The sequence below is a fragment of the Gracilinanus agilis genome, chromosome 1, assembly GCF_016433145.1.
Source record: "Gracilinanus agilis isolate LMUSP501 chromosome 1, AgileGrace, whole genome shotgun sequence".
Taxonomy (NCBI): Eukaryota; Metazoa; Chordata; class Mammalia; order Didelphimorphia; family Didelphidae; genus Gracilinanus; species Gracilinanus agilis.
In genome coordinates, this window is record NC_058130.1 from 772,277,358 (window position 1) to 772,302,845 (window position 25,488).

At 43.9% G+C, this 25,488-nt stretch overlaps 1 protein-coding gene across 1 annotated transcript in view; it reads left to right on the top strand.

The window, feature by feature from the left end:
- SEZ6L (seizure related 6 homolog like) overlaps positions 1-18,939 on the top strand; it is a 111,268-nt gene extending 92,329 nt beyond the window's left edge. The window contains exon 6 of the mRNA XM_044685472.1: positions 18,674-18,939. Coding sequence (XP_044541407.1) covers positions 18,674-18,939 — 266 coding nt within the window. The remainder of the gene's footprint in view (positions 1-18,673) is intronic.
- Positions 18,940-25,488: the final 6,549 nt, after the last annotated feature.

Genomic DNA, 25,488 nt, shown 5'->3' on the forward strand with positions numbered 1-25,488 from the left:
AGAGAGAGAGAGAGAGAGAGAGAGAGAGAGAGAATAAAATGCCCATTAACTGACTGACAGACCCTACAGGCAGAGGGCACTGGGGAATGGGAAGACGTCAGCCTTTCAGAACCTTTGAATTGGCCTTTGTTTTGTTGGGAGCTATTGCTGAAAAGGAGGGAGAAACTCCTGAAAAGCTTTCCCACAACCCTTCCAAAAGCTCTGCGAAACCTCAGAGAGCTGGGCCATGGCAGGCTTGAATGAGCTCTGGTCACTTTCTGAGGCGGCAACCCCAGAGCCAAGGGGCTCATTCAATTCCATGTCAAAGAACTTGGCCGGCCAACCCGGCTCCCAGGGAGAAAGCCAGTCTGGGAAATTGCTTGGCCCTCCTTCATGTTGGCTAGGGAAGAGAAGAAGCAGCACATACCAGAGTGGCCCCTTAGAACCCAGCTTGTTAGAGCAGATCCCCACTGGGGGGGTGGGGTTAGGAGGCTCTCAGAACCAGGTTCTGCTGACTGCCTTCCCCTGGATGTCCAATAATCCTCAACTCCCCACCCTCTGGCTTGCCCACCTGAGGGAAAGTGGACATCTACTGTCCACATAAAGCCAGTTCCATGAATTTCTATGGAAGATTTGAGATAGCTGAATGGGAAATGTCACAGCTAGGAGAAACCTTAGAACAAGGAATGTCAGAAGTAGGAGGGGGCTTAAAACAGGGAATGTCAGCTGGGAAGGGCCTTAGAATAAGGATCGTAAGAGCTAGGAATGGCCCTAGAACAGGGAATGTCAGAGCTGGGAGGAACCTTAGATCAGGGAATGTCAGAGCTGGAAGAAATCTTGGAACAGAGTATCAGAGATGGGAAAAAAAACTTTAGTCCATAGAATGTTCATTAGACTAAGGAAGGAAGCTAATATGTTGGATAAAGATGAGCTAAATTATTAGACCAAAATGAATAGAAATAAATGTCAAGTCTTACATTGGGGTTTAAAAAATAGTAATTTCTTACATCAAGAGTAGGGAGCTGTGGGGAGATCGCCAATTATATGAGAAAGTTGTAAGGAGCTTTGTGAATCGTGAATTGAGGCTGTCTGGAGTTTAATTGGCCAGTCCCCTCTGCCATCCTCCCACCCCCGCTTCCCCCTCCTCCGTTCCCACAAAAAGAGCCAGAGTGATCTCACAAGAGTTTGGGAGAAGTTCAGTGTCCAGGATGAGGCAGGGGCACAGTCCCCACCCACATGTGAGTTTTAGGCTCAGTCCTGGGTGTGCCAGTCCATGTAAGGCCTTGAAAAGGTAGAGACTATCCAGATGAGAGCAGCCGTAATAGTGAAGGGTCTTGAATCCGTGCCACATGAGGACTAGCTAAAGGAACTGAACATGTTTAAGCTGGAGAAGAGAAGACTCCAGAGAGGTGGCTTCACCTACGCGAGGGATTGTCTTATGAAGGGGGATTTTAGACTTACTCAGCTTGGCCCCAGAGGGCAGGACCAGGAAGGGGTGGAAATCACAAAAAGGTAAACGGAGACCCATCGGCCATCAAACTAACAATTAGAGCTGTCCAAAAGTGGATCAGACTGCCTTGAAAGATGGTGGGCACATGCTCCCTCAAGGGCCTCCAGCAAATGCTGGATAACCGCTTGTCAGGATTCATATTCTGGTACATTTGGGCTCAGTCCTTGCAAAGATCTCGGAGAGAGTTCTTTAGGTATAAGGGCCAGATCAGTCAGGACCTACGAGTCAGAACAAGCCAAAAAAAATGGGATGGAAAAAAGGAAAAGATTCTGTCTCCTGAAACAGAGCCCCTTCCCTCAGTTCACCGCCACACCTTGACCTCTAGACACAGGCTGAAGGGAGGAGAGGCAGCCATGCCACAAAAAATGTTCAGAAAGCCTTAGACACTGTCCTCAAGGAGCCGACACTCCAGATAGGTAACTGCAATGATCCAACTGCTTTACCCAAGCATCAGTCATTACCGAACACTCTCCCCTTCACTTACCTGAGGGTAAGTGAGCTTCTCTTGGGGCAGCCAGGTGACACAGACCTGGAGTCAGGAAGACTCATCTTTCTGAGTTCAAATCTGACCACAGACACTTACTAGCTGAATGACCCTGGACAAGTCACTTAATCCTATTTGTTTCCTCATTTGTATAATGAGCTGCAAAAGGAAATTGCAAACTACTTCAGTATCTTTGCCAAGAAAACCCCAAAGAGTCATGAAGAACAGCAAACAAAACTCCTTCTCTCACTAGCACCAGTCCCACGTGTTCCCAAAGTCCTTTGTTTGAGCCTCCCTGAAGCATTTAGCAGGGAATGTTGTGCATGAGAATACCCTGTTCCCCCTTGTGAGGCTGAAGCTGCACCAGGGCAGGGACTAAGTCCCATCAAAGCTCTACCTTCCCATTTGATCATAGCACCAGTATTCTGTACACAGCAGGTGCTCAATAAATGTGGTGGTTGATTAAGATGCTGGGGGGCACATACACAAAGGATCTGACTTTTGAGAAAATGTCTTTTCCGTCATGGTCTCCACAGCAGTGCTTAGCCGTTGGGCCAAGAGCTTGGTAGAGATCCAGTCCGTGTAGGAAGAATGAATGAAAGGAATGTAAGATTTAAAATTAATATACAACATCTCCAAGTATTATATTTAATAAGATTTATTAATAATAACTAAAATTAAAAAGCTAGAGTGAAAAGGCAGCTAACCCAGCCACGCATGTGGGAAAAGAGAGAGCGAGAGGCAAGCATGCAAGGTGGGGATGAAGGAGGAAATGGATTCTGGGAGATGTCTCCAAAGGTTCTAGATTTCTAATTAATACAGGCAGAACCCTCCCAACTAAAAACGTGCCCACTAATAAACTGAGACCTGAATACTAAGTACCTGAGAATTGAAGAGTTGGGAAGGAATTGGAGCAGAATAGAATGGAAGCTCCTAGAATGGGCAGGGATGATTTAATAGAGGATTTGCAGTCAAGAAGATGTGATTTCAGATCCTGCCTCAGATATGTATTAACTTTATGACCCTGGGTAATTCACTTAATCACTCAGCCTCAGTTTCCTTATCTATAAGATGGGGATAATAACAGTACCTACCTCCTAAAGTTGTTATAAGGATCAAATGAGTTAACACACATAAAGTGCTTTCGGAATGTTAAATACTCTATAAATGCCTTTTGTTATTGTTCAGTCACATCCAATTCTTCGTGACCTCATTTGGGGTTTTCTTGGCAGAGATACTGGAGTGGTTTACCATTTCCTTCTCCAGCTCATTTGACAGATGAGGAAATTGAGGCAAACTGGTTTAAATGACTTGTCCAGGGTCACACAGCCTGTCTGAGGCAGTATTTGAACTCAGGAAGCTGAGTCTTCCTGACTCCAAGCCTAGTGCTCTGGGCACAATAGTGCCACTTAGCAGCTCCATATAAATGCTACCAATTACTAAAAAAAAAACTTGTTCAGTTGAATTGAATTGAATTGAATAAGGTGAATCCTGGAAGACTTACTGGAAGTGGTTAGCTATGAACTTGATTCCCTTATCACAATGGTCAAGGAAATTGGAGTTGACTTGGCTTAATGATTGATAGTCATTGAACAAACATTTTTTAACTGAATGCTTTTTTCATTACATCTAAAGATCTCTACATAAACAATTAACATTCAATAGGTAATCAATTTCTTCCAAAGCATGAAATAAATATTTTCAGTTGGTACTTTTATACAAAATGACAGTTTACTATACATTTTAAACCATTTTACTGGTTTGGTATGTAATATGGAAACTCTAAGAGAGAAATTTCTTTAAACGTTTATCTTCCATCTTAAAATCAATACTGGGTATTGGGTCCAAGGCAGAAGAGCGATAAGGGTTAGGCAATGAGGGTGAAGTGATTAGCTCAGGAAGCTAGGAAGTATCTAAAGCCAGATTTGAATTTAGGACCTCCTGTCTCTAGGTCTGGCTCTTATAGGTTTTAAAATTAATATTCAACATCTCCAAAGTATAATATTTATAAAGATTTATTGATATTTAACTAGAGAGCTGGAGAAAGCAGGGAGTGCTCACCAAATTCCACTCTCGTGGAAGAGGGAACTAGAGACGCATCAAAACTTATATACAATCACGTAAAGGACGCAGGTAAACAAACAAGTTAAAAAGGGACCTTGGGACAAGGGGAGAATTTGGGGAGATGAAGTCCAAAGGATATAAAATTTCCACTTACACACTCTCAAACCATTGGGTCACCTAGCTGCCCCCAAGCAAGAATTTTTGAGGCAGGGAGTCCTAAATTTAAATTCATGTCTACCAGGTGAAGCCCTGTGATAGATGATAGGTAGGGGCTAGGACTCAGCATTGGTGAAGTATTGGCACGTGTGCCAGGAGAGCATGGGGTAAGCTTCTCTGATCCCCTTCTTCCCAGCACCTGAGGACATTTTTCACATGCCCTGCCCCTCTGTCCAGCCACTCAAAGCAAGCACTTCCTCCCTCCACTCTCTGGGGTAACTCGGGGGGCTCACAGGCGGCTTAAAGTTGCAGTTCGGGCATGCGAATTTGAAAACGTTCACCAACACTGAGCTAGGGGCTTATATTCTGTTGGGTAGATCATTTACAAAATATAATCAGGAAACTGAGCTTCTAATCCTTGCCCTGCTAACAATTTTGCCAACTCTCTAAGCCTGTGTTATCACCCATCAAATGGGGATAATTATACCTATAGTCAGCAGCATGGCAGAATGGGGTGGAGAGGTTAAAGCCTCAGGAGTCACAATGACTTGGATTTCAAATCCTGGCTCGCCTCTTCCTGACTTGGAGACCCTGGGCCAGACCTCGGTTTCTCCATTTGCTCATCTATAAAAGAAAGGAGTGACCCACAATGGATTTTAAGGTCCCTTCCAGATCTGAAGTTATGATCCAATAATCTCTGAGATTCCAATGCAATTTTTTAAAAAAAGCTTCGCAGACAAAGCATTTTATAAATGTGCATTGTCGTTATTATTAGACATGGCCCCTGGGCTACCACCGCCCCCATCAAACTTCCAGTTTAAGTGGAAAAATAGGCATCTTGAAGGTCTGGCTTTTGTTATTCTTTGTATCATCAGTAAATACTTTACACAATGCCAGGCATGTAAGTGAGTGAGTGGGGTGTCCACCCCAAGCATGGGAAGGCTTCCCTCAGATGAATGGGCAGATGAGAACGATTCTGTCCAATGATCATGAAGGTGGCTGAAGCAGGCACCATGCAGCGCTCAGAGCATGGTCAGGCATCGGAGACGCCAAAGCCATCCACCGCATCCCGGACCATCCTGACTTTCTTCAGTGACTCTGGAAGAGAGAGTAAGGCTGATGACCTTGTGTGACTTGGCCTCAGTTAAATCTCATTTATGAGCAAGTCAGGATATCACTAATGATGTCATTGGTCCTCTTTTAAAAAGAAAGAAGGGCAAAGAGGTGGCTCAGTGGACTGAGAGCCAGCCCTAGAGATAGGAGGTCCTGGATTCAAATCTGATCTCAGACACTCTCTAACTATATAATCCTGGGCTGGTCACTTAACCCCAATTCCTTTTTTTTTTAATTTGTAATTTTTAAAGTTTATTTATTTATTTAATTAGTTTAGAATATTTTTCCTTGGTTATATGATTCATGTTCTTTCCCTCCCCTCCTCCCCCCTCCTCATAGCCAAGGAGCAATTCCACTGGGTTTTACGTGTTTAACCCCAATTCCCTAACCTTTACCTTGAAGAAAAGGAAAAAACATAACAATTGACTATTTACCATAAATTAAGATGATAGGAGCTCACCAAATTGAAAGATTGCTGCAGTTGAGTGGTGTTAACCACTGAAGGCTTCCTGGAGGGGCTGAGTCTTTCATAAGCCTCCTCTTTCAAAACTATAGCAAAGGGGGCAGCTGGGTGGCTCAGTGGAATGAGAACCAGTCCTAGAGACAAGAGGTCCTGGGTTCAAATTGGGTCTCAGACACTTCCTAGCTGTGTGACCCTGGGCAAGTCACTTAACCCTATTGCCCAGCCTTTCCTGCTCTTCTGCTTCAGAACCAATACAGGTATTGATTCTAAGATGAAAGGTGAAGGTTAAAAAAAAAAAAAAACAACTAGAGGAGAAGGGTGTCGGAGCCTGCCAAGTAAAGAAACAAGCAGGCTGCAGACCAGATCTCAGATTAAAGTGGGACACCAGGGATAGGGCTTGGCTTATTCCATTGGTATCAGACATCCTCGATTTCGGGACCTGAGAGATCTTGGGACCATACATTTCAAGCTAGAAGGGTCCTTAGAGGTTATCTAAACTGAGCCCTTCGTTTTACAGATGAGGAAACTCAAGCCTGGAGAAATGATATGATTTTGCCCCAAATCACCCAGGTAGTAACTGGAGGAATCATGATTTGAATCATTCTAGGCTAGCCCCCTCATTTTTGTTGTTGTTGTTCAGTCTGACTCTTTGTGATCCTGTGGAATTCCAGAGAATGGACATAATATAACAGGGTCAAACTGATGGTAAAAATCATGAGATTGCAGATTAGAGCTGGAAGAAAGAGCCAGGATTTGAACCCAAGACTTCTGAGTTCACATCCATGTTCTTTCACTATGACATTCTAGTTGGACCTCTTCATTATGCAGAAAAGGAAATTGAGCCTCAGAGATGGGAAATGATTTTGCTCCAGGTCACACAGGTGGGAAGTAGCAGAACTTCTTTCCACAATATCAGAAACTCAGCAGTGGAATTCTTCTTTAGCACATTGAGAAGATATGGGATCCCACCAAAAACCCATCCCTACTTGTTACTTAGTCTTCCCAACCTAGAAGGACTGCCATACTTTCCAACCTGCGGAAGGAGGGAAAGGGGCCGCGTGCCATGGTTTCAGTATAACTTTGAAAGCGAAGCATGTCTCTGTGGCAGAGACCAGACACTGTAAGGAAACTCTAAAATAGGAATTCTGCTTTCCTCCCTCTGGGTGTCAAAGACCCAATTAACCAACCTTCGGTATGACACTGGCTTAGTCCAATTTTCCTGGAAGAGCTGAGAATATACGTACTAGAACCACCAGTGTGGTCACATCGATCAAAGCCTAAGTCCTTCCTGGGGTCTGGCTTCAGCAAAACCTAGCCTGTGATCCCTCTCCTACGGCAAGTGCCACCTCAAAAGAGCCTTGGTCTGGGGGTGAGGAGTCTTGGGCTTTAATTCTGGTTCAACCACACTTACCTTGATGTGATGACATTGGATGAGTTCATTTCCTTCTCTGGGCTTCTTTTTTCTCCTTTGCAAAATGGAAGATCAGGAGGGGAGGAGGTAGATCACATAGTCTCTATGGTCTCTGCCACCTCTGTCTTTCTATAATTCTACAATAGCTTCCTGACCTAATATTCTGTGTTTGGGGTTTTCAAATCTCTTTGAGCTCTAGAAGTCTATGTTCTATGTTCCAAGCTATCTCTCAGTTCTGGCATTCTACATTCTAAAGCCCATCATCATTTTGATGTTCTGTATTTGGGGTTTTCAAATCTCTTTGAGCTCTAGAAGTCTATGTTCTATGTTCTAAGCTCTCTCTCAGCTCTGGCATTGTACATTCTAAAGCCCATCATCATTTTGATGTTCTGTGTTTTAAGGGCCTTTCTAGGTCTGATATTCAACCAGACTTTGACACAGATGTCAAGCTACAAAACTCCCAACTGCTAGAGAAACAAGATTAAAATGGAATTGAGAAATGTTCAGCAAAATTGATGAAAATATCCTGCAAGACAGATAATGTTAATTTGTGGGTTTCTAGGTCAATATGCCACCAGCCAGGATCAATGTTTGTTTTAATATAACATCACCACGTTACAACATTAATATTCTATGTTCTATGCTCTAAGTGTCCCACCCTCAGCTCTGACAGTCTCTGTCCCACCTCCCAGCTCTGAGGATCCCTGTTCAAGGCCCCTTCTAGTTCTAATAATCTTTCTTCTAAGCCCCCTCCTACATCTGACATCCCCTCTCCTAAGACCCCACCCAGCCCTGGCATTCCCTGTTCTAAGCCCCCTCCAAGCCCTGAGAGTCTATGAGTCTTCATTTTCCATAAATGTGCAGAGCTCTGACAGATGTGCATCCCGTTTAGAACAAGTCCACAACCTGTAGCACTTCTCCATTCAGTCACAGTTTGCCTCCAGGAGATGGCGAGACCTGGCTACAGCTGGCACCTGAAACATTAGATCCTTCCAAATTTCTCGGATTTGGATGAAGCCCTCCCAGAGTGGGCAATGCAGAGTGGGCTGAGTCTCCCCCACTAGCAAGACCGACAAAACAAGGGAGAACACAAACTAACCAAGCCCTGAACCTGCTCCCTCTGGGCAGTAATCAGAGGGTAAGAATCATAAGGAATCTGTCAAACTCACGCATCCCTTGAAGGTTGGCAAAGCATTACTTGGTTTATTTCAACACTCCAACAGATCCCTACGTTCATTGACGTGGCTAGATGCTCACACCAGTGGTGTAGATGGCAGCCCACTCATGACCATTACCCAGCCTCCATGTCCTCCTGTAATCTCCTCACCATAGGTGTGTTCATCATTCTGAATGAACTTTAGCAGGCTCTTCTTGACGTGTCAAGGTTTCTTTTTTTAACCCTCGTCTTCCATCTTGGAATCAATATTGCATATTGTTTCCATGGAAGAAGAGCATTAAGGGGGTTAAGCGACTTGCATGGCAAGGATTCTAATGGAGCCCATCAACTGGCTGTCCATCTCCAACTCTTATCACATGATGGACCTATCTTTTTTCCCCAAATATGCATTTCTCTTATTATTCTCTTTCCATTATGTATTCTGTTTGTTTCCTAGTTTATAATGTGTCATGGCCACCCTTTGCTCACCATGCGTCTCTCTCTGTAGCCCACATCAGTATTCAAACTCAGTTTAATATTACCCAAATTAAACTATTGCTAAAAAGGTTGGTCTCCGTTTAAGGGAGAAGCCTGAAGTCATTCAGTCCACTGGACAATTTCCCCAAGAGCCACGCAACCCACACTCCTCCTCCTGTTTAATTCTGGGTGATCCAATTGCCCACTTGCCCAAGGTATGTTATAGATGGTCTAGTTCTATATATGCTATGGATTCATCATAGCATGGACAATAAGCCTTCTTCATCCACTTGGTTTTTCCTGTGTGGATAGTCAGACTAAGTTCTTTCGAATGTCTATGGGTCTTATTTAGAAATATCTGTAGCGTTCCAAGTCTTGTTATCATCAGCACTATATTATTTACTATCAGGAGCAATTGGACAATGTTACCATCCATAGGAAAGCCCTCCTTGATTTGACTTCTGTGCTGTACCACCCACCACGGCAGTGGCCATCATAAGTTTTATGATCCTCATTCTTTTTTTTCTTTTTAATTTCTGGATCTGTGACTTCATTCCTGTAGGGAACTTTTAGTGAGGATAATCTCCATTGATGGTGATTTCACCTGCTTGATGACAATATATACATAAATTACATACAAGGAATATATGACAAATTATAATATACACGTTATATAATAATCATATAAATAATATAAATACAAATAATATTAAAAGCTTTTCTTCTCATCCAGTTCCTCACATTTTCATTTCTAACCACTTTTCAACCTATTATCTCATTGGATACTAAAATATTCCTGTGAAAAAGACAAGGGCTTGGGAGCAACTGGGTGGCTCAGTGGATTGAGAGTCAGGCCCAGAGATGGGAAGTTCTAGGTTCAAATCTGGCCTCAGACACTTCCTGCTTGTGTGACCCTGGGCAAGTCACTTGACCCCCATTGCCCAGCCCTTACCAGTCTTCTGCCTTGGAACCAATACACAGTATTGATTCAAAGATGGAAGGGAAGAGTTTAAAAAAAAAAAAGAAAAAGACAAGGACAGACAACATTACACTCATTTTAAAGAAAACTGAGGTCCAGAGAAGTAATATGACTTACCCAGGATTGCACTACTCATAATGGCAAAATCAGGACTAAAACCCAAGTGTGTTGATAATCTACTCCAGGGTTCTTTCAGCTGTACAATGAGAAATCATGATCAATGGATGTCAACTGAATGTTTCAATCAACAAACATTCTTTTAGGGAACTACTGTGTGTGCCAGGCACTGTGCTCAGCACTAGGGATACAGAGACAAAATTAGAACAGTCCCTGCCCTGAAGGAGCTTACATTCTCTAAGAGGAACAAATGTGCTTGATGAACAAACAAGCAAACAAACAAACAAATAAATAAATAAATAATAGATAGATAGATAGATAGATAGATAGAAAAATAGATAGATAGATAGATAGATAAGTGAATAAGTGAATAAATAGATGAATAAATGAATGAATGAATGAGTAAATAAGCAAATAAATGAATGAACAGACAGATAAATAAATGAATAAATAAGTGAATAAATGAATGAATGAATATGAGAATTGCTAAGGCTCTGCAAGAACAAAAGCTTTTCATTCTGTTGATTTATTATATTCCTGCTTAATTATAATAAAATGATCACTTAAAGTCCTTTTCATCCCTCCTCAGCAGATCTATGTATAAATACAGACATACATGCACACAGACTCTCTCTATCTACACTGAGATCTTTCCTAGAGAGAGTAAGTCTATGTATGTATATACTAACCTATACAACCTCTATATATAGATATAGATTTGTGTGTGTGTATATCCATATATTTGTATGTCTATTTGTACATATAGAGAGAGAGAGATAAAAAGAGAACGTTTGTGTGTATATATGTGTATATCTAGTGTTTTGAATGAAAAACGAGAGACAGAGAGAAATAGAGACATGCTGAGAGACAGAGAGAAAGAGGACTGGGAGAGGGGTCAGACGTGGCTTTCATTGGCACAGGAACTCCGGAGTGAGGAAACTCTCCGTGTCAATGCAGGCACATACACCTGCTCTCTGCAACTTAGAGTCTTTTTTTTAAATTTTTTTTTAAATTTTTTATGTTTTTTATCAATTTAGGACATTTTCCATGGTCACATGATTCATGTACTTTCCCTCCCCTCCTCCCACCCCCTGCCAACAAGCAATTCCACTGGGTTTTACGTGTGTCATGGATCAAGACCTATTTCCATATTATTCCTATTTGTATGTATACCAGACACCATAGGAGTGTATTTAATTGAGTGTAAACTTCTTGAGGGCAGAGATGGAGCACTGACTTGGATTCGAGGAGAGGAGTTCAATTCCTGCCTCAGCCACTTACTAGCTGTGTGTCCCTGAACATATCTTTTCACCTTTCTCAGCCTCAATTTCCCCATCTGTAAAATGGAGATGATAATAATAATAATAATAATGCCCATCTTACAAGGTTATTGAGATAATATTTGTAAAATACCATATAAATGCTAGCAATTATTATTACTATTGTGTCCGCATCCCTGGTGGCTGGCATATAATAAATACTTAATCAATTCTTATTGATTGATGTCTGAAAATGCACGCCTCATTCTGGCTTCTATTGCACTGCCCAGTGCCTGCTAGAGGGCCTGTAACATAGATGTATAATCAATGCTCATTGAGTGAACGATTCATCCTTTTAGAGCCCATCCTTTCGTTTACTAGATGGGCAAACTGAGGCTGGGGTGGGGGTTGTTCTACCAAAGGTCGCCGGGCTAGTGAGAGACAAAGCTGGCAATTAAACTGAGACCTCTTCACTCCTAGCCCAGTCCTTTCTCCATTGTCAGAGCCATAAAATGGGGAGGGGCCCCCAGACTTTGTTCCAGGGATTCCAAGTGTAAAGGGAGCTAATAGCACTTGGACTCCCCCAGAGGAGAGAGTCTGGCACTGATTCGCCAGGATAAGGGGTTAAAACAAGGATCTGGGTGTGAGGGTTCTTTCTTGCTTCTGGGGATGGGGCACCCGGTAAATTCTGCCTCATTGGGTTCTCTTCTCCCCACTCTCAACAAAGGCTTCAGGTCCCTTTCTTCTCTCTTTGGGACCCCTACTATAACCTTTGTGTCTTAAGGCCTCAGATCTCTCCCCAAGCAGACCTTAGCCGTCATCGAGGCCCATCTTCCCATTTTACACAAGAGGAAACTGAGTCACAGAGAGGGCAAATGACTTGTCCAGCATCACTCACGTGATGAGTAGTTGGGCTAAGCTTTACACCCTTTGCTTCTAGGGTAGGAGCTCTTTTTCCTCCTCCGGGTTCTCTGCCACCCCCATCCTGAGGCTAGAAAGCTTCCTAAGGGAAGAGAGAATTTCAGAAGCTGCTGAAGTAGCAAAAGGGAAGTGAGCTGAGGGGGCTTGGAGGGGGGGAGCATTCCCAGCCCGCAGCCCTGCTTGGGAGAGGGCTGGGCAGAACCAAGAATCTTGTGTTCAGAGCCTCATTGAGCCAGGCTCCTGGGCGAGGCGGGGAGAGGAGGCTGCCAGCCCGGGACCCTCCTTGGCCTCTGCTCAGCACTGTGGCATCCGAGCCAAGACCCTCCTTCCTCCCCTCAGCATGGAAAAAGGCTCCCACTTAGGTTCTGGGAGGCCTGAGCCCTGCTGCATTTAATTTATTTTTCTTGGCCTTCCCTGACAGATTTAGTAAACCAATTCTGGCTTGATAGTAAAAATAATTCTATCCTCCAGGCCCCTCAGCACTGCCTGAGTGTTTTCTATTGTTAGTTATTCACATCAATGATAGGGAAAGAATCTGGGAGTCACTTTATAGCTGGCCTGCTCTGTCTCAGCAGCCCAGGGAGGCTGAGGGAACCCCACCGCCACCACGATGCCAGCCAAGAGGCTTTCTTTGTGCCCAGCTGGAAGTCTGGGATGCTTCGCTAGCCTCTGGGGTCCGGATCGGGTCACTTGGAGCATGCTGTCGCACCAAAGCTACATGAAAGAATTCTGCCGCCCTTTCAGAGGAAATGCATGCTGGGGCTCTGAAGGAAAATGGCTAACATGATCCAACAAGTGCTTACTAAGTGCCTACTGTGGGAAATGGAGAAAGAGCACTTGGGGAGTGCCAGATTTCACGCAGCCTGGTACACAGTGGGAAGAGCAGACGATTGGTGGTCACGGGACCTGGGTTTGAATCCTGCCCCACTACTTGCTCTCCGTGTATACAGGACAGGAAATTTAACCTCTCTCTGTTTCCGTTTCCTCATCTGTAAACTGAAGGGGTTGGACTTGATAGCCTCCACGATCCCTTTGGGCTCTATATGGAACTTACCCTGGAGTCCATTTACCTTAGATTCAGGCCGGGTCTGGGTTTGAATCTTTTCTGCTTCTGAGTGGTTGGGTGACTTGGACTTCAGACCCGGCTCTGTCACTTACTAGCCCTCTCTCAGCCTTGGTTTCCTTATCTGTAAAATAGGGGTGGCGGTACTAACCTCCCAGGCTAACATAAGAGTTCAGTCAGATAAAATATTCCTAGTAGGAACCAACCAAGGGTGGCTGTTTGTATGTTTCCTTTAATAAAGAGCCAGAGCACATATGGGAAGGGCTGCATCATAAGGGAGGTAGCCTCCATAGATAGATGGATGGATGGATGGATAGATAGATAGATAGATAGATAGATAGATAGATAGATAGATAGACAGAAAAATGGACAGACAGAAGGATGGATGGATGGACGGACGGATAGACAGATAGACAGATAGATAGATAGATAGATAGATAGATAGAATGGATAGATAGATAGATAGATAGATAGATAGATAGATAGATAGATATAGACAGACAGACAGACAGACAGATGGACAGAAAAATGGACAGACAGATAGAAGGATGGATGGATGGATGGATGGATGGATGGATGGATGGATGGACGGACGGACGGACAAACAGATAGACAGATAGATAGATAGATAGATAGATAGATAGATAGATAGATAGATAGATAGACAGACAGATGGATGAACAGACAGATGGACAGAAAGATAGACAGATGGATGGATGGACAGACAGGTGGACAGATGGATGGATGGACAGACAGATGGACAGATGGATGGACAGATGGACGGACAGATGGATGGATGGATGGATGGATGGATGGATGGATGGATGGATGGATGGACAGATGGATAGACAAACAGACTGATGGATAGATAGATAGATAGATAGATAGATAGATAGATAGACAGAAAGATAGACAGAAAGATAGACAGATGGATGGATGGACAGACAGATGGATGGACAGATGGACGGATGGACAGACAGATAGATAGATAGACAGACAGACGGATGGAGGGATGGATGGATGAACAGATAGATGGACAGAAAGATAGATGGATGCATGGATGGATAGATGAATGGATGGATGGATGGATGGATGGATGGATGGATGGATGGATGGACAGACATATGGACAGTTAGGCAGACAGATGGATGGACAGATAGATAGATATAGATTTATATTTATATAAGCCCTATATGTACCATGACCAAATGTCAGCTGTTACTATTACTGTTTACAAAGCACTGAGCTAGGCACTGAGAGTACAAGTTAGACAAAATACAATCCCTGGCTTGAAAGAACTAAAACTGCAGAAGGTCCGTGGTAGGAAGTGGGGTAAAACAAAAATAAAAACAAAACAGATATTCACAAGTGAATTGGAGAGGGTCAAAAGGAAGGATGGGGTCCATTAAGTCTTCCCTCTCTCCAGGAATAACAGCTCTATATCTCTCTTACAGAGCCCTAACTAGCAATGTTGGTGCCTGGGGCAAACAGCACAAAGCCCTCAAAGCAACTTTGTAATTCTATACTTAATAATACAAGAGGTAATTAAGACAAATGCAGTGGAGCAGAAGGGTGAATTAGTTGCTATAGTGCCTCACAGATGGATGCTATTAACAATGTACTGATCTGCTAGCTTCTGGTTTTAACTAATTATTCTCACTAAGTAGCTGCTGTGCTCAGTTGCTTCAAAAGAGGGATGAGTTTTAAATGTTTGTTCTAAATTTCAGTGCCCTGGGGCAAAGACCTGGTTGCCCTGCCCTAGTTCCGTTGCTGCTCTATCATGTGCTTTGTGGCCTAGAAATCCAGATAAATACTAACCTTTTTCTGTCCTATAGGAGTTTTCTTTCTTTCTTTCTTTTTTCTTTTTTTTTCTCCTGGTAGCAAAAAAACATAAAGGAAAGAGCAGAAGGATGACTCATTAGTTAACTCATAAAGCAAATGTTTCCCTCACCCTGTTTAAGGCAAAGAGACCTTGTCCCATCTTCAAGGACCTTTTGGGAATCTCCACTAAGTGTCTCCCAAAAGAGCTACAAAGAAAGACACTTTCACTCCCACACAGAAAAGATCTGTTTTTTGGTGGAGTTTATAGCTCTTTCTGAAGTTGTGTTGGGCTGAAGCGATCAGTGACCTTTTGAATTATAGTGCTCTATTCCTGTATGCTCCAGGGTCAGTGGGACAGAGTGGTGAGGACAGTCCATAGAACCAGAGGATCTGGGTTCAAATTCTGGCTCTATGTGACCTTAGACAATCTCTTAACTTCTCCAGAATTGGTTTCCTTATTAGTAAGGGAGAGAGTGTACTTAAGTGGCATCTAAGTACCATTTCCAGCCCAAAAACTAGGATCCTATGATCTGAAGGTTCTAGTCCTAAATTTCCTGTTTAATAGATGTTTTCCTGTGGACAAGTCACTTTCCTTCCCTTTAAACTAGCAAGGCAGTGTGGTGTAGTGAATGGCAGACTTGAAGTTAGGAAGACTTGAGTTCAAATCTTGCCTCAGATATATATTAGTTATATGATCCTGGTCAAGTCATGTAGCCACCAGTTCCTCATCTACAAAATAAAGGGTTGGGACTCCATAATCTCTAAGATCCTTTCCAACACTAAATCTATGAAGGTAAGATCCTATGAAAATGGGGGATGGGACTAGAGAATCTATGAGGTCCCTTCTGATGGGAAAGACCTCTATTCTAAGGTACTTTCCAGATCTGTCTGTATTCCCTGTTCTAAGACCTTTCCCAGCTCTGACACCCCCTGTTCTAAGGGTCCTCCCAGCTCTGCCAGTCTAAGAGCCCTCTGACTTCTCTCAAAGGCTGGAAAGCTTCAGTCAGTGGCTGTTGCCTCCCCTCTGTTTGGCTCTAGCCTTCACAGTGCACCGGGGGAAGGACTCTGAGCTGCCATGATGGTTGCCATATAAGTACATAAAGACCCAAAGTGTCTTTGGACAAGGCACTTAATTTTTAGAGCCTGGAGTTAACTCGGCACAGAACAGAAATAACAGCCACTAGAGAAAGAGCTTCCACAGATAGCAATTACACTAGTCATGTTGTTTGTTATTAAAATGGTTTTATTACTCCAGCAGAGAACTGAGCTCAGGTCCATAAAGGGCGGGCGGCTGCCAGGTATGTAGATATAAAAGTCAGGCCATGGCAGAGCCTCAGGGCCCCTTCCCTTAGGAACTCTGACCATGCCAGGAGCTGGTTCCTCCAGGTGTCCATGGTCTACACTTACCAATTGGCTAGATTGAATTCCCTTAAATTGGCGCTTGGGGGGCAGCTGGGTGGCTTGGTGGATTGAGAGCTAGGCCTAGAGATGGAAGGTTCTGGGTTCAAATTTGGCCTCAGAATTTAGAAGCTAGAGACTTCCTAGCTGTGTGACCCTGGGCAAGTCACTTAACCCTCATTGTCTAGCCCTTACTGTTCTTCTGCCTTCAAACCAATACGACAGAAGATAAGGGCTTTAAAAAAAACTGGGATACTTAACTTGGGGTCCATAGGGAGACTTGAGGTACATAAACTTAACTGAGAAAAAAATGACGCCTTTATTTTCATCAGCCTCAAACTGCAACTAAGCTTTTCCTTTAATTGGGTTGTTTGTTTTTTTAACACCTTTAGTTTAAAGAGACTACAGGAAGGGGCAGCTGGGTAGCTCAGTGGATTGAGAGCCATGCCTAGAGACAGAAGGTCCTAGGTTCAAATCCAGCCTCAGACACTTCCCAGCTGTGTGACCCTGGGCAAGTCACTTGACCCCCATTGCCTACCCTTACCACTCTTCTGCCTTGGAGCCAATACACAGAAGTTAAGGGTTTAAAATAAAAAAAAAACAAAACTAAAGAGACTACAGGCTTTACCAGCTGCCAGTGGAGTCCAAGGTACAAAAAATGTTAAGAATCCCTCCTTTAAAACTATCATCCCTGAGGGCAGCTGGGTAGCTTAGTGGATTGAGAGCCAAGCCTAGAGATCCTAGGAGGTCCTAGATTCAAATCTGACCTCAGACACTTTCTAGCTGTGTGACCCTGGACAAGTCACTTGACCCCCATTGCCTAGCCCTTACCACTCTTCTGCCTTAGAACCAATACACAGTATTGATTCTAAGACAGAAGGTGAGGGTTTAAAAATAATAACAAAATAAAATAAAAATAAAACTATCATCTCAGTAAGTATTTATTAAGGACTCACTAAGATAATACATGTATAACCCAGTGGAATTGCTTGTCAGCTCTGGTAGGGGAGACCACATGAATCTTGTAACTTTGGAAAACTTAGAAATAAATTTATTAAAATAAAATAGAGATAATTTTTTTAAAAGATTAAATGGGATAATGCACATAAAAATACATATTGATATTTTTATTTATTTTTAAATTTTAAATTATTTGTTTATTTTGATTAATTAAGGATTCACTAATATCAGAGAAAGGCAAAAATAGTCCCTGCCCACAAGGGGTTCCCATTCTAATTGGGGAGACTAGATGTAGATAAGGAACTATGTGCCCAATATAAACAGTGGCTGGAAGGTCATATGTGAGGGGACACACACTAGCAAATACTAGGGGGGCCAAGGAAAAGTCTCCTTGCAGTAGGTGTGTGTGGGGGGGGGGGGAGTCTTTTTTTTTTTTTTTAAACTCTTACCTTCCGTCTTGAAGTCAATACTGTGTATTGGCTCCAAAGCAGAAGAGCAGTAAGGGTAGGCAATGGGGGTCAAGTGACTTGCCCAGGATCACACAGCTGGGAAGTGTCTGAGGTCATATTTGAACCTAGGACCTCCCGTCTCTAGGCCTGGCTCTCAATCCACTGAGCTACCCTGCTGCCCCCTCTTTTTTTTTTTTTTTTAATTTATTAATTAGTTTAGAAAATTTTTCCATGGTTACATGATTCATGTTCTTTCCCTCCCCTCTTCCCATCCCCCTCCCCCAGCCCAAGGACAAGGGGTAGCTCGGGGCCACCTGTAAAGGCACAGAGCACTCCAGCCATAGAAACAGCCAATATAGGGGTCTAAAGTTGGAATTATGGGAAATCACTTGTCTTGGGTAGAGAAAAAGGTCCTTAAAAACATCCTTTTAATGCTCCTATCAAATACTGTATTCACCACTAATTTACTGTGCTTGGTTTTAATTTTCCTCTGAGCCTCAGTTTCCTTCTCTGTAATAAAAGCGGACAGGAATAGAAGAACTACAAAATTCCTTTCATCTCTAACCTTTCGTCCTCAAAGGCCTCTTTATCTGTCTAATTCTCTCTTGGGAGGTCCCTTAGAGTTCCGACGCTCTGTGTTCTGGGACCCCTGCGAGCTCTGACATTCTCTACCAGAAAGCCACTTCCGGCTCTGACATTCTATGGTATAAGGTCACTCTAGCGCTGACCTCCCGCCATTCGATTGGCTTCCCTTTCGGGCAGCTCCATGGTTTTGGGGAGCTTCCAGGGAATTGTTTGGGTGTTCTATAGATATCATGAAAATCCTCCTTCCTGCTCTGAATTTAGTTCTAGGTGGGAATCCGCCTCCCACTCTCCACTTCCTTACTCCGCAGCCGCCTTCCCTCCCCCCCCTTACTCTTCTATTGTCCCCCGGAAGCCCAGCCCAGCCCCTGGCTCTGGTGGCCTCCCCGAGAAGCTGGGGGAGGGCGCGGGAGGCCAGCCGGAAGCTGGGACCCCGCCTTCACACGTAGCCCGAGCTCCGGGCACGGCGTGTTCAGCCGCCTCTGCCGTCCAAAGAAACGGATTCGAAAGATCCGGCTCTGGTAAAACCGCCCCTGGTGCCGGGGTGCGCGACAGGCAGCCAGGAAACGCCTTTTGATGAAGTTTGGCCCTTCCCGGGGGATGGCAAGTTGTCAACCCTTGCCGAGAGCTGGGAGGCTTTTTAAAGGGTTCTGTACGCGCGCGCGCGTGTGTGCGTGTGTGCGTGTGTGTGTGTGTGTGACTTGGCTTACACTGCGCACATTATTCTCTCCACAGATTTGTGGAGGCAGGAAGAGGGGGGAGATGAACTAGGGGGGCAGAGAGCGAGTCGTTTCTTTTTTCTTTCTTTGATATAAGAAGAACGAGATCGGAAGCTATAAAAATGGGCAACCGTCAGATTTCTAGACGTCACGTCGCGAATACACAAGGACCGAACCCAAATGTCCCTGTGGCGGGTCCAAGAGCTTAGACCCTGCTATCGGCTCTTTCCGGTGACTCGACTGTTCTCTGCCCTCACCTGGGGTTCCGAGCTTCTCAGGTTTCCTTAAGACGGGGCTCCCACCCCTCCTGGGCACCCCAGCTGCCCGTGCTTCCCCTCCCATAGGACCTTCCAGCCCCATCTGACCCAAGTTTGTTATCTAGATCTACTCTCCCCAGTTAGCGAGTGAATTCCATGCCTCCAGGAACTATTTTTTGCCTTTCTCGAATCTAAGTGGGGTATTCTTCAGCAAATCAAGCAACCTCCCCGCCCCCTTCAAAAAGATTAAAAAGTTACATCCTTTGATAGCGCTGGTTTGCAAATGGAAGAGGCTAAATTTAGAATGATAGGACCTGGGTTCAAATTTCAGCTCGTCTATTTACTACTTTTGTGAAGCTGTATCGCACCTCTAGGGGGCAGCGATGTGGCGAATCAGCAAGATTCGCCTTCCTGAGTTCAAATGTGACACCAGACACTTACTTTCTAGGTGACTGTGGGCAAGACACTTCACCCCGTTTGCCTCAGTTTCCTCCTCTGTCAAATGAGCTGGAGAAGGAAATGATAAATCACTTCAGTATCTTAGCTGTGTTGCCCTGGATAAGCCACTTCACCCTGTTTGCCTCAGTTTCCTCATTCATAAAATGAGTGGGAGAAGGAAATGTCAACCCATTCTGGTATCTTTGCCAAGAAAACAGCAATGAGGGGTCAAGATCATTCCTGACTTAGGTTTGCTGACTCCTAGCCCCGCCACCACACTTCCTCTGCAGTAACTGGGGCTCACAAGCCCCCGGTGAGCGTGGTTATCATAAATACACTGGAGGACAGAAAGAGGAGGAGGGCTGGCTAAGAAGTGTTTAATGTGCCTGGCTTTGGTGCTCTTCAAGCCATTCCCAGTTGCATGATGGGGGATTCAATTCAGGGCAGGGACTTTTTCGTGGGGATGAAAACGCTCGTGGCTCTCCTGCAGCGGATCACATCAAAACGTTCCCAGCCAGGGTCAAATAGACCCAAAGAAAAGGGATTTCTAGGTCTGACGTCAATTTCAGATTCCGTTTTCTCCTTGGTGATAAGTGGGAAATCTGTGCGGAAGGAGAGGGAAGCAGCGAGGCTAGAAACCCAATTCCAGATTGCAAGCCAAGCAACAAAAAAAGCCGGCTTTAGAGAAAGGGGGTGGGGTGCTGGGGAGTGTGCCGTGGACTGCAGGGCTCAAAGGAGCTTTTCAGGAAACCCAGAGAATGCCTTTTCTTATGCACCAGGAAGCAGAGAAAGTCAGAGCTGGGAGGGGGCTTAGAACAGGGAATGTCAGGGCTGGGAGGGGGCTTAGAACAGGGAATATCAGGGCTGGGAGGGGGCTTAGAACAGGGAATGTCAGGGCTGGGAGAGGGCTTAGAATAGGGAATAGGCAGAGGGTTCTTCCAATGAGTCTACATTTATCTAACACTGAAAGGCTCCCAGCCTTTCCTTCTGACAACAGCCCTGACCGAGAGGTGGTCTTATAATCTCCATTTTATTATTGAGGAGATGTTCCATTGACTGGCCCAGCATCACTCAGATAGTATGTATACATAGGAGATGGAAATGAGGCTCAGTTCTTCCTGCCTGAAAGCCTGGCAGAAGACCCAGAGTCAGGAAGACCTGAGTTCCAGTCCTTCCTCAGACACTCAAGCTATGTGCCCCTGAATAAGTCACTTTACCTTAGCAAGTCTTAGACTCAATTTCTTCTTCTGTAAAATAAGGTCAATAGCAGCACCTCCCAGTTGTGAGGAACAAATAGGATAACATATGAAAAGCTCTTCGTAAACCTCAAAGTACTGTATAAATATTAATTATTATTTATTATCTTGTAATGTTTGGTTACTAATTTTTTAATATTAAATGACCATTAACACAAGGGAATGGATTTGAAGTGTCAGTCATCATCTCAGCTTGATCTTTTTTTTAAACCCTTACCTCCTATCTTGGTATCAATACTGTGTTAGTTCCAAGGCAGAAGAGCAGTAAAAGCTAGGCAATGGGGGTTAAGTGACTTGCCCAGGGTCACACAACCAGGAAGTGTCTGAAGCCAGCTTTGAACCCAGATCCTCCAGCTCCAAGCATAATGGTGTCTATCCACTACGTTACCAAACTGCCCCCAGTTTCCTGATCTTTAAAGTAAAGAGGTTTCAACTAGCTTTAGCCTAAGGAATATGAATACAATATAATGCAAATTTGATAGGGAAAAAGCAAATCACATCTTTATTTCAATATTAGTTTCCTTTATTCCCCTCTGCATTTTATTTTATGCATTTCATTTTATTTTAAGCATTCTTCTGATGTCCCAGGCTTGACCAGACAGAGAAATACTGCAAAGATAAGAGTAGGGAGCCCTGGGCTAGCCGAGCTCTGAGATGCTTTCCAGATCTACCCCTCTGGGGCTAAATTGGTCTCCATGAAGGAATTTGACAAGCTCTTTGATAGGTTGGAAAAGTTCCCGTTCAGGAATTGGAAGCCCTGAGTTCAAATCCTTGCAAGCTCTGGTGCTTAGTAGCGTGGGAGGCTGCCAACAAGGTTCTTTATTTCTCTGGGTCTAGGGAGGTTGACTGGAGAGCCTCTGAGGTCCCTTCCAGCCCCACATCCGTGATCCTGATTCTCTCTGCGACAATCGTCCTGTGGATGCTCAACTTTCATTGGCTAGTGGGGCAGGTGGGGGCGGGGTGGGTCCAAAGGAGAGGAATCGGGATTTTTTCCTTTTTCAGCGTCAGGGTAGTGTTTTGTGGGATGGAGATGGAAGATGGAGACAAGCAGAAAGTCTAAAAATAACTGGGAGAACAGCGCCCTCTGCTGACAAAAGATAGAATTGCCTCTCCAATGTGTACAGTTGCCTTGTCCAGTCTGGCACATAGCAGGGGACTTAATAAATGTTTTTTTTTTTTTTTTTTTAACCCTTGTACTTCGGTGTATTGTCTCATAGGTGGAAGATTGGTAAGGGTGGGCAATGGGGGTCAAGTGACTTGCCCAGGGTCACACAGCTGGGAAGTGTCTAAGGTCAGATTTGAACCTAAGACCTCCTGTCTCTAGGCCTGACTCTCCATCCACTGAGCTACCCAGCTGCCCCTCTTAATAAATGTTTTTTGACTGGCTGACTTATTGGGTTTGGCCTGGGCTAGAGAAATGGGCTCACAGGAAATGGCAGACCTGGTTAGGATCGCAGGTGGAAAGGTAAAGAGAGAGGAAGCCATCCTGGTTGAATTGGGGTTTTATATTTCATAACTTTCTCTCATCCTACCCAATTCCCATATTTTGTCCTGATTTTTTTAAACTACTTTAAAACCAAGGAAGAAATTTAAGAAATTACACTTTCGTTTAACATGTATTTATTTAATTTAATTTAAATTATTTTAGTTAATTATCATATAGTTATAATATTAAGAAATTAAATATGTAAACAATTTAAAAGATTAAATTTTAAATCTTAAAATTTAAGAAGCTGGGAGGCAGGTAGGTGACCCAGAGGGCCAGGCCTAGAGAGGGTAGGTCCTGGGTTTAAATCTGGTCTCAGACACTTCCGAGCTGTGTTGACCCTGGGCAAGTCACTTAACCTCAATTTCCTATCCCTTACTGCTCTTTTGCCTTGGAAGATATTTAGTAGTGATTCTAAGCCGTAAGATAAGGATTTTTTTTTTAATTTATGAAAATGGACCCTCTTGGTGAGTATTTCCAAAATGTGCTGCTTTGTTCTGCCCCTCAGGGGGTTATTTGGCGACTGTCTCAAATAGTGGAAAGTCCTCTGGTTCTAGAGGCAGAAGTTTGTCCTGTTGAGCTTTCAACTGAGGATCAGATTTAGTGCTGGAAGGAGTCTTAGAAGTCACCTAGTCCAGGAGAAGCTGGGTAGCTCAGTGGAGTGAGAGCCAGGCCTAGAGACAGGAGGTCCTGGGTTCAAATCTGGCCTCAGCCACTTCCCAGCTGTGTGACCCTGGGCAAGTCACTTGACCCCCATTGCCCACCCTTACCACTCTTCTGCCTTGGAGCCAATACACAGAAGTTAAGGGTTTAAAAAATAAAATTAAAAAAAAAAGTCACCTAGTCCAGCTCACTCATTTTATAGGGGAGGAAGCTGAGGCCAAGAGACAAGGTCATATAAGGAGGAAATGGCAGAGCTGTGCCTGGGAACCCAAGACCCCTGAGTCTGGATCTAGTGGCTTTTCCCTACTGTACCCTGCTGTAACCCCAATATTGATTCCTAATCTCCTCAGGATACATAATAGATAGAAAAACCTCTGGCTTAGAAATAAGAGGAGCGGGTTCAAATCCCAGTTGGTCCACATCCAATAAGCAATCTATAGACTTTTGTGTTATGGACTTCTATAAAGAAAATCATATTGTGGGCCATCTCACATTGTTTTTAAAATGACACCTAATGCTGTAGTTTAGAGAGACAGCGTCATTTAGTGGATAGAGACTTTGGCTTCAGAATCCAGAAGAACTAGCTAAGTTCAAGTTTCCCCTCTGGCACAGGGTGCTTGTGAGGTCCTGGGCAATTCACCATGGTTTAATGCAAAAATATTGAATTTGAAATCATGGGACTTGTGTTCAAATTCTGACTCTGTCACTTATGCCCTGGATGACCTTGGAGAAGTCACTCAACTTTCCTAAACCTCATTTTCTTCATCTGAAAAATGGGGGATTGGGCTAGATGGCTTCTGGATTTCCTTCTGCCTCTAAAACATTGGACCTATGATCAGTGTCCCGAGCAACTTCTACAAGACTATTGTAGAAGATTGAAGAAAACAGTAGAAGAGTTTTGTAGGTATGTATTTCTTGAATGAAATTGTTCATCATGGAGTCCCATAAGAAGTAAAATCACAGATCTGGCAGAAACCAGCAACAAAGAATATGAGTTTATTGACTCAAAAAACAAGCACATTTATTGGGTTCTAATTTCATGTGAGGATATGAGGAAAGAGATTTTTAAGACATGAATTGATACAGAAATGTTACTGCGTTTAGATTTTCAACCATTGATTATTTAGTCTTCCCAAGTCTACACACATGTTTAGTTGGTGGCTCTGTATAAAACAATCCCCTCAGAGTTATAGCAAAGTACTTTGCTTCACTTCCAGCATTGGCGAGCCTTTAACAAGTTCAAGTGCCCAGAGGGCAAATTCAAGCCGTCTGTGTTACTGGGGAGTTGAGGGAGAAAATGCTTGCTTTGGGCATCTGGACAGATAAGTGGGGCATGCAAAAAATATCCTTGGGCGCTGGGGAGAGAGAGAATGGAACAGCTCCCGGAATGCCGACTCTGCACGGGTGCCACTTCTTCGCCAACGCAGGCTCAGATAGGTGGTATGGTAAAAGGATACATTAATTGGAGTTAGGGTCACTTTCTTCCCTCAAAATGAGAAAATTAGAAAATGCTGGAGGCACACCTCTGAGACTGGAAACTTCAGAAAGATGATTATTAGATGGTTAACTCCTTGAGGGCAGGGACTGCCTTTTGCGTCCCCAGTGCCTAGCACACATTGTTATTTGGCCATCTCAGTAATGTCTGACTCTTCATGGCCCTCTCTGTGGTTTTCTTGGCAAAGACGCTAAGGTAGTTTGCCATTTCTGTCTCTAGATCATTTTACAGATGAGGAAACTGAGGCAGACAAGATTAAGTGACTTACCTAGAATCACACAAGTAGTCATAAGTATCTGAGGCTAGATTTGAATTCAGGTCCTCCTGACTCCAGGCCCAGTGCTCTATCCACTGTGCTGCCCAGCTGCCCCACCTGGCACATAGTAGGCATTTAATGACTGATTGATCGATTAAGACTTTTATACAGTGTCCAACAAAAAAAAGTGAGAAGAAAAACTAATGGCAAGCAACCTAATTATCAGCTAAGAAAAAGTTTAAGCAAACTGAGTCTTCAGTGATGAAAAGGACCTTCAGCAAACCAGATGGGGGGAAGATGAGGGAGGAGGAGAATTCCCATAGTTGGGGAAATAGTTAAGTGAGCAATTGCGGTACCCATTATGTGCGTAGGAGTCCCTCTTCCTCTATGTGACTCTTCCTGGAGCAATTCTCAGCTCATCTGTGTGAAGATGGGCAGTAATCAAGTCTCCTGAGGTATTCGGTTTAAGACAATAGAGGAGGACAAAATTGCTGTGGATAATACAAACGTGGAAAATGGGGAGTATCGTAATGACTTTATGCTTTATTCCGTGGGG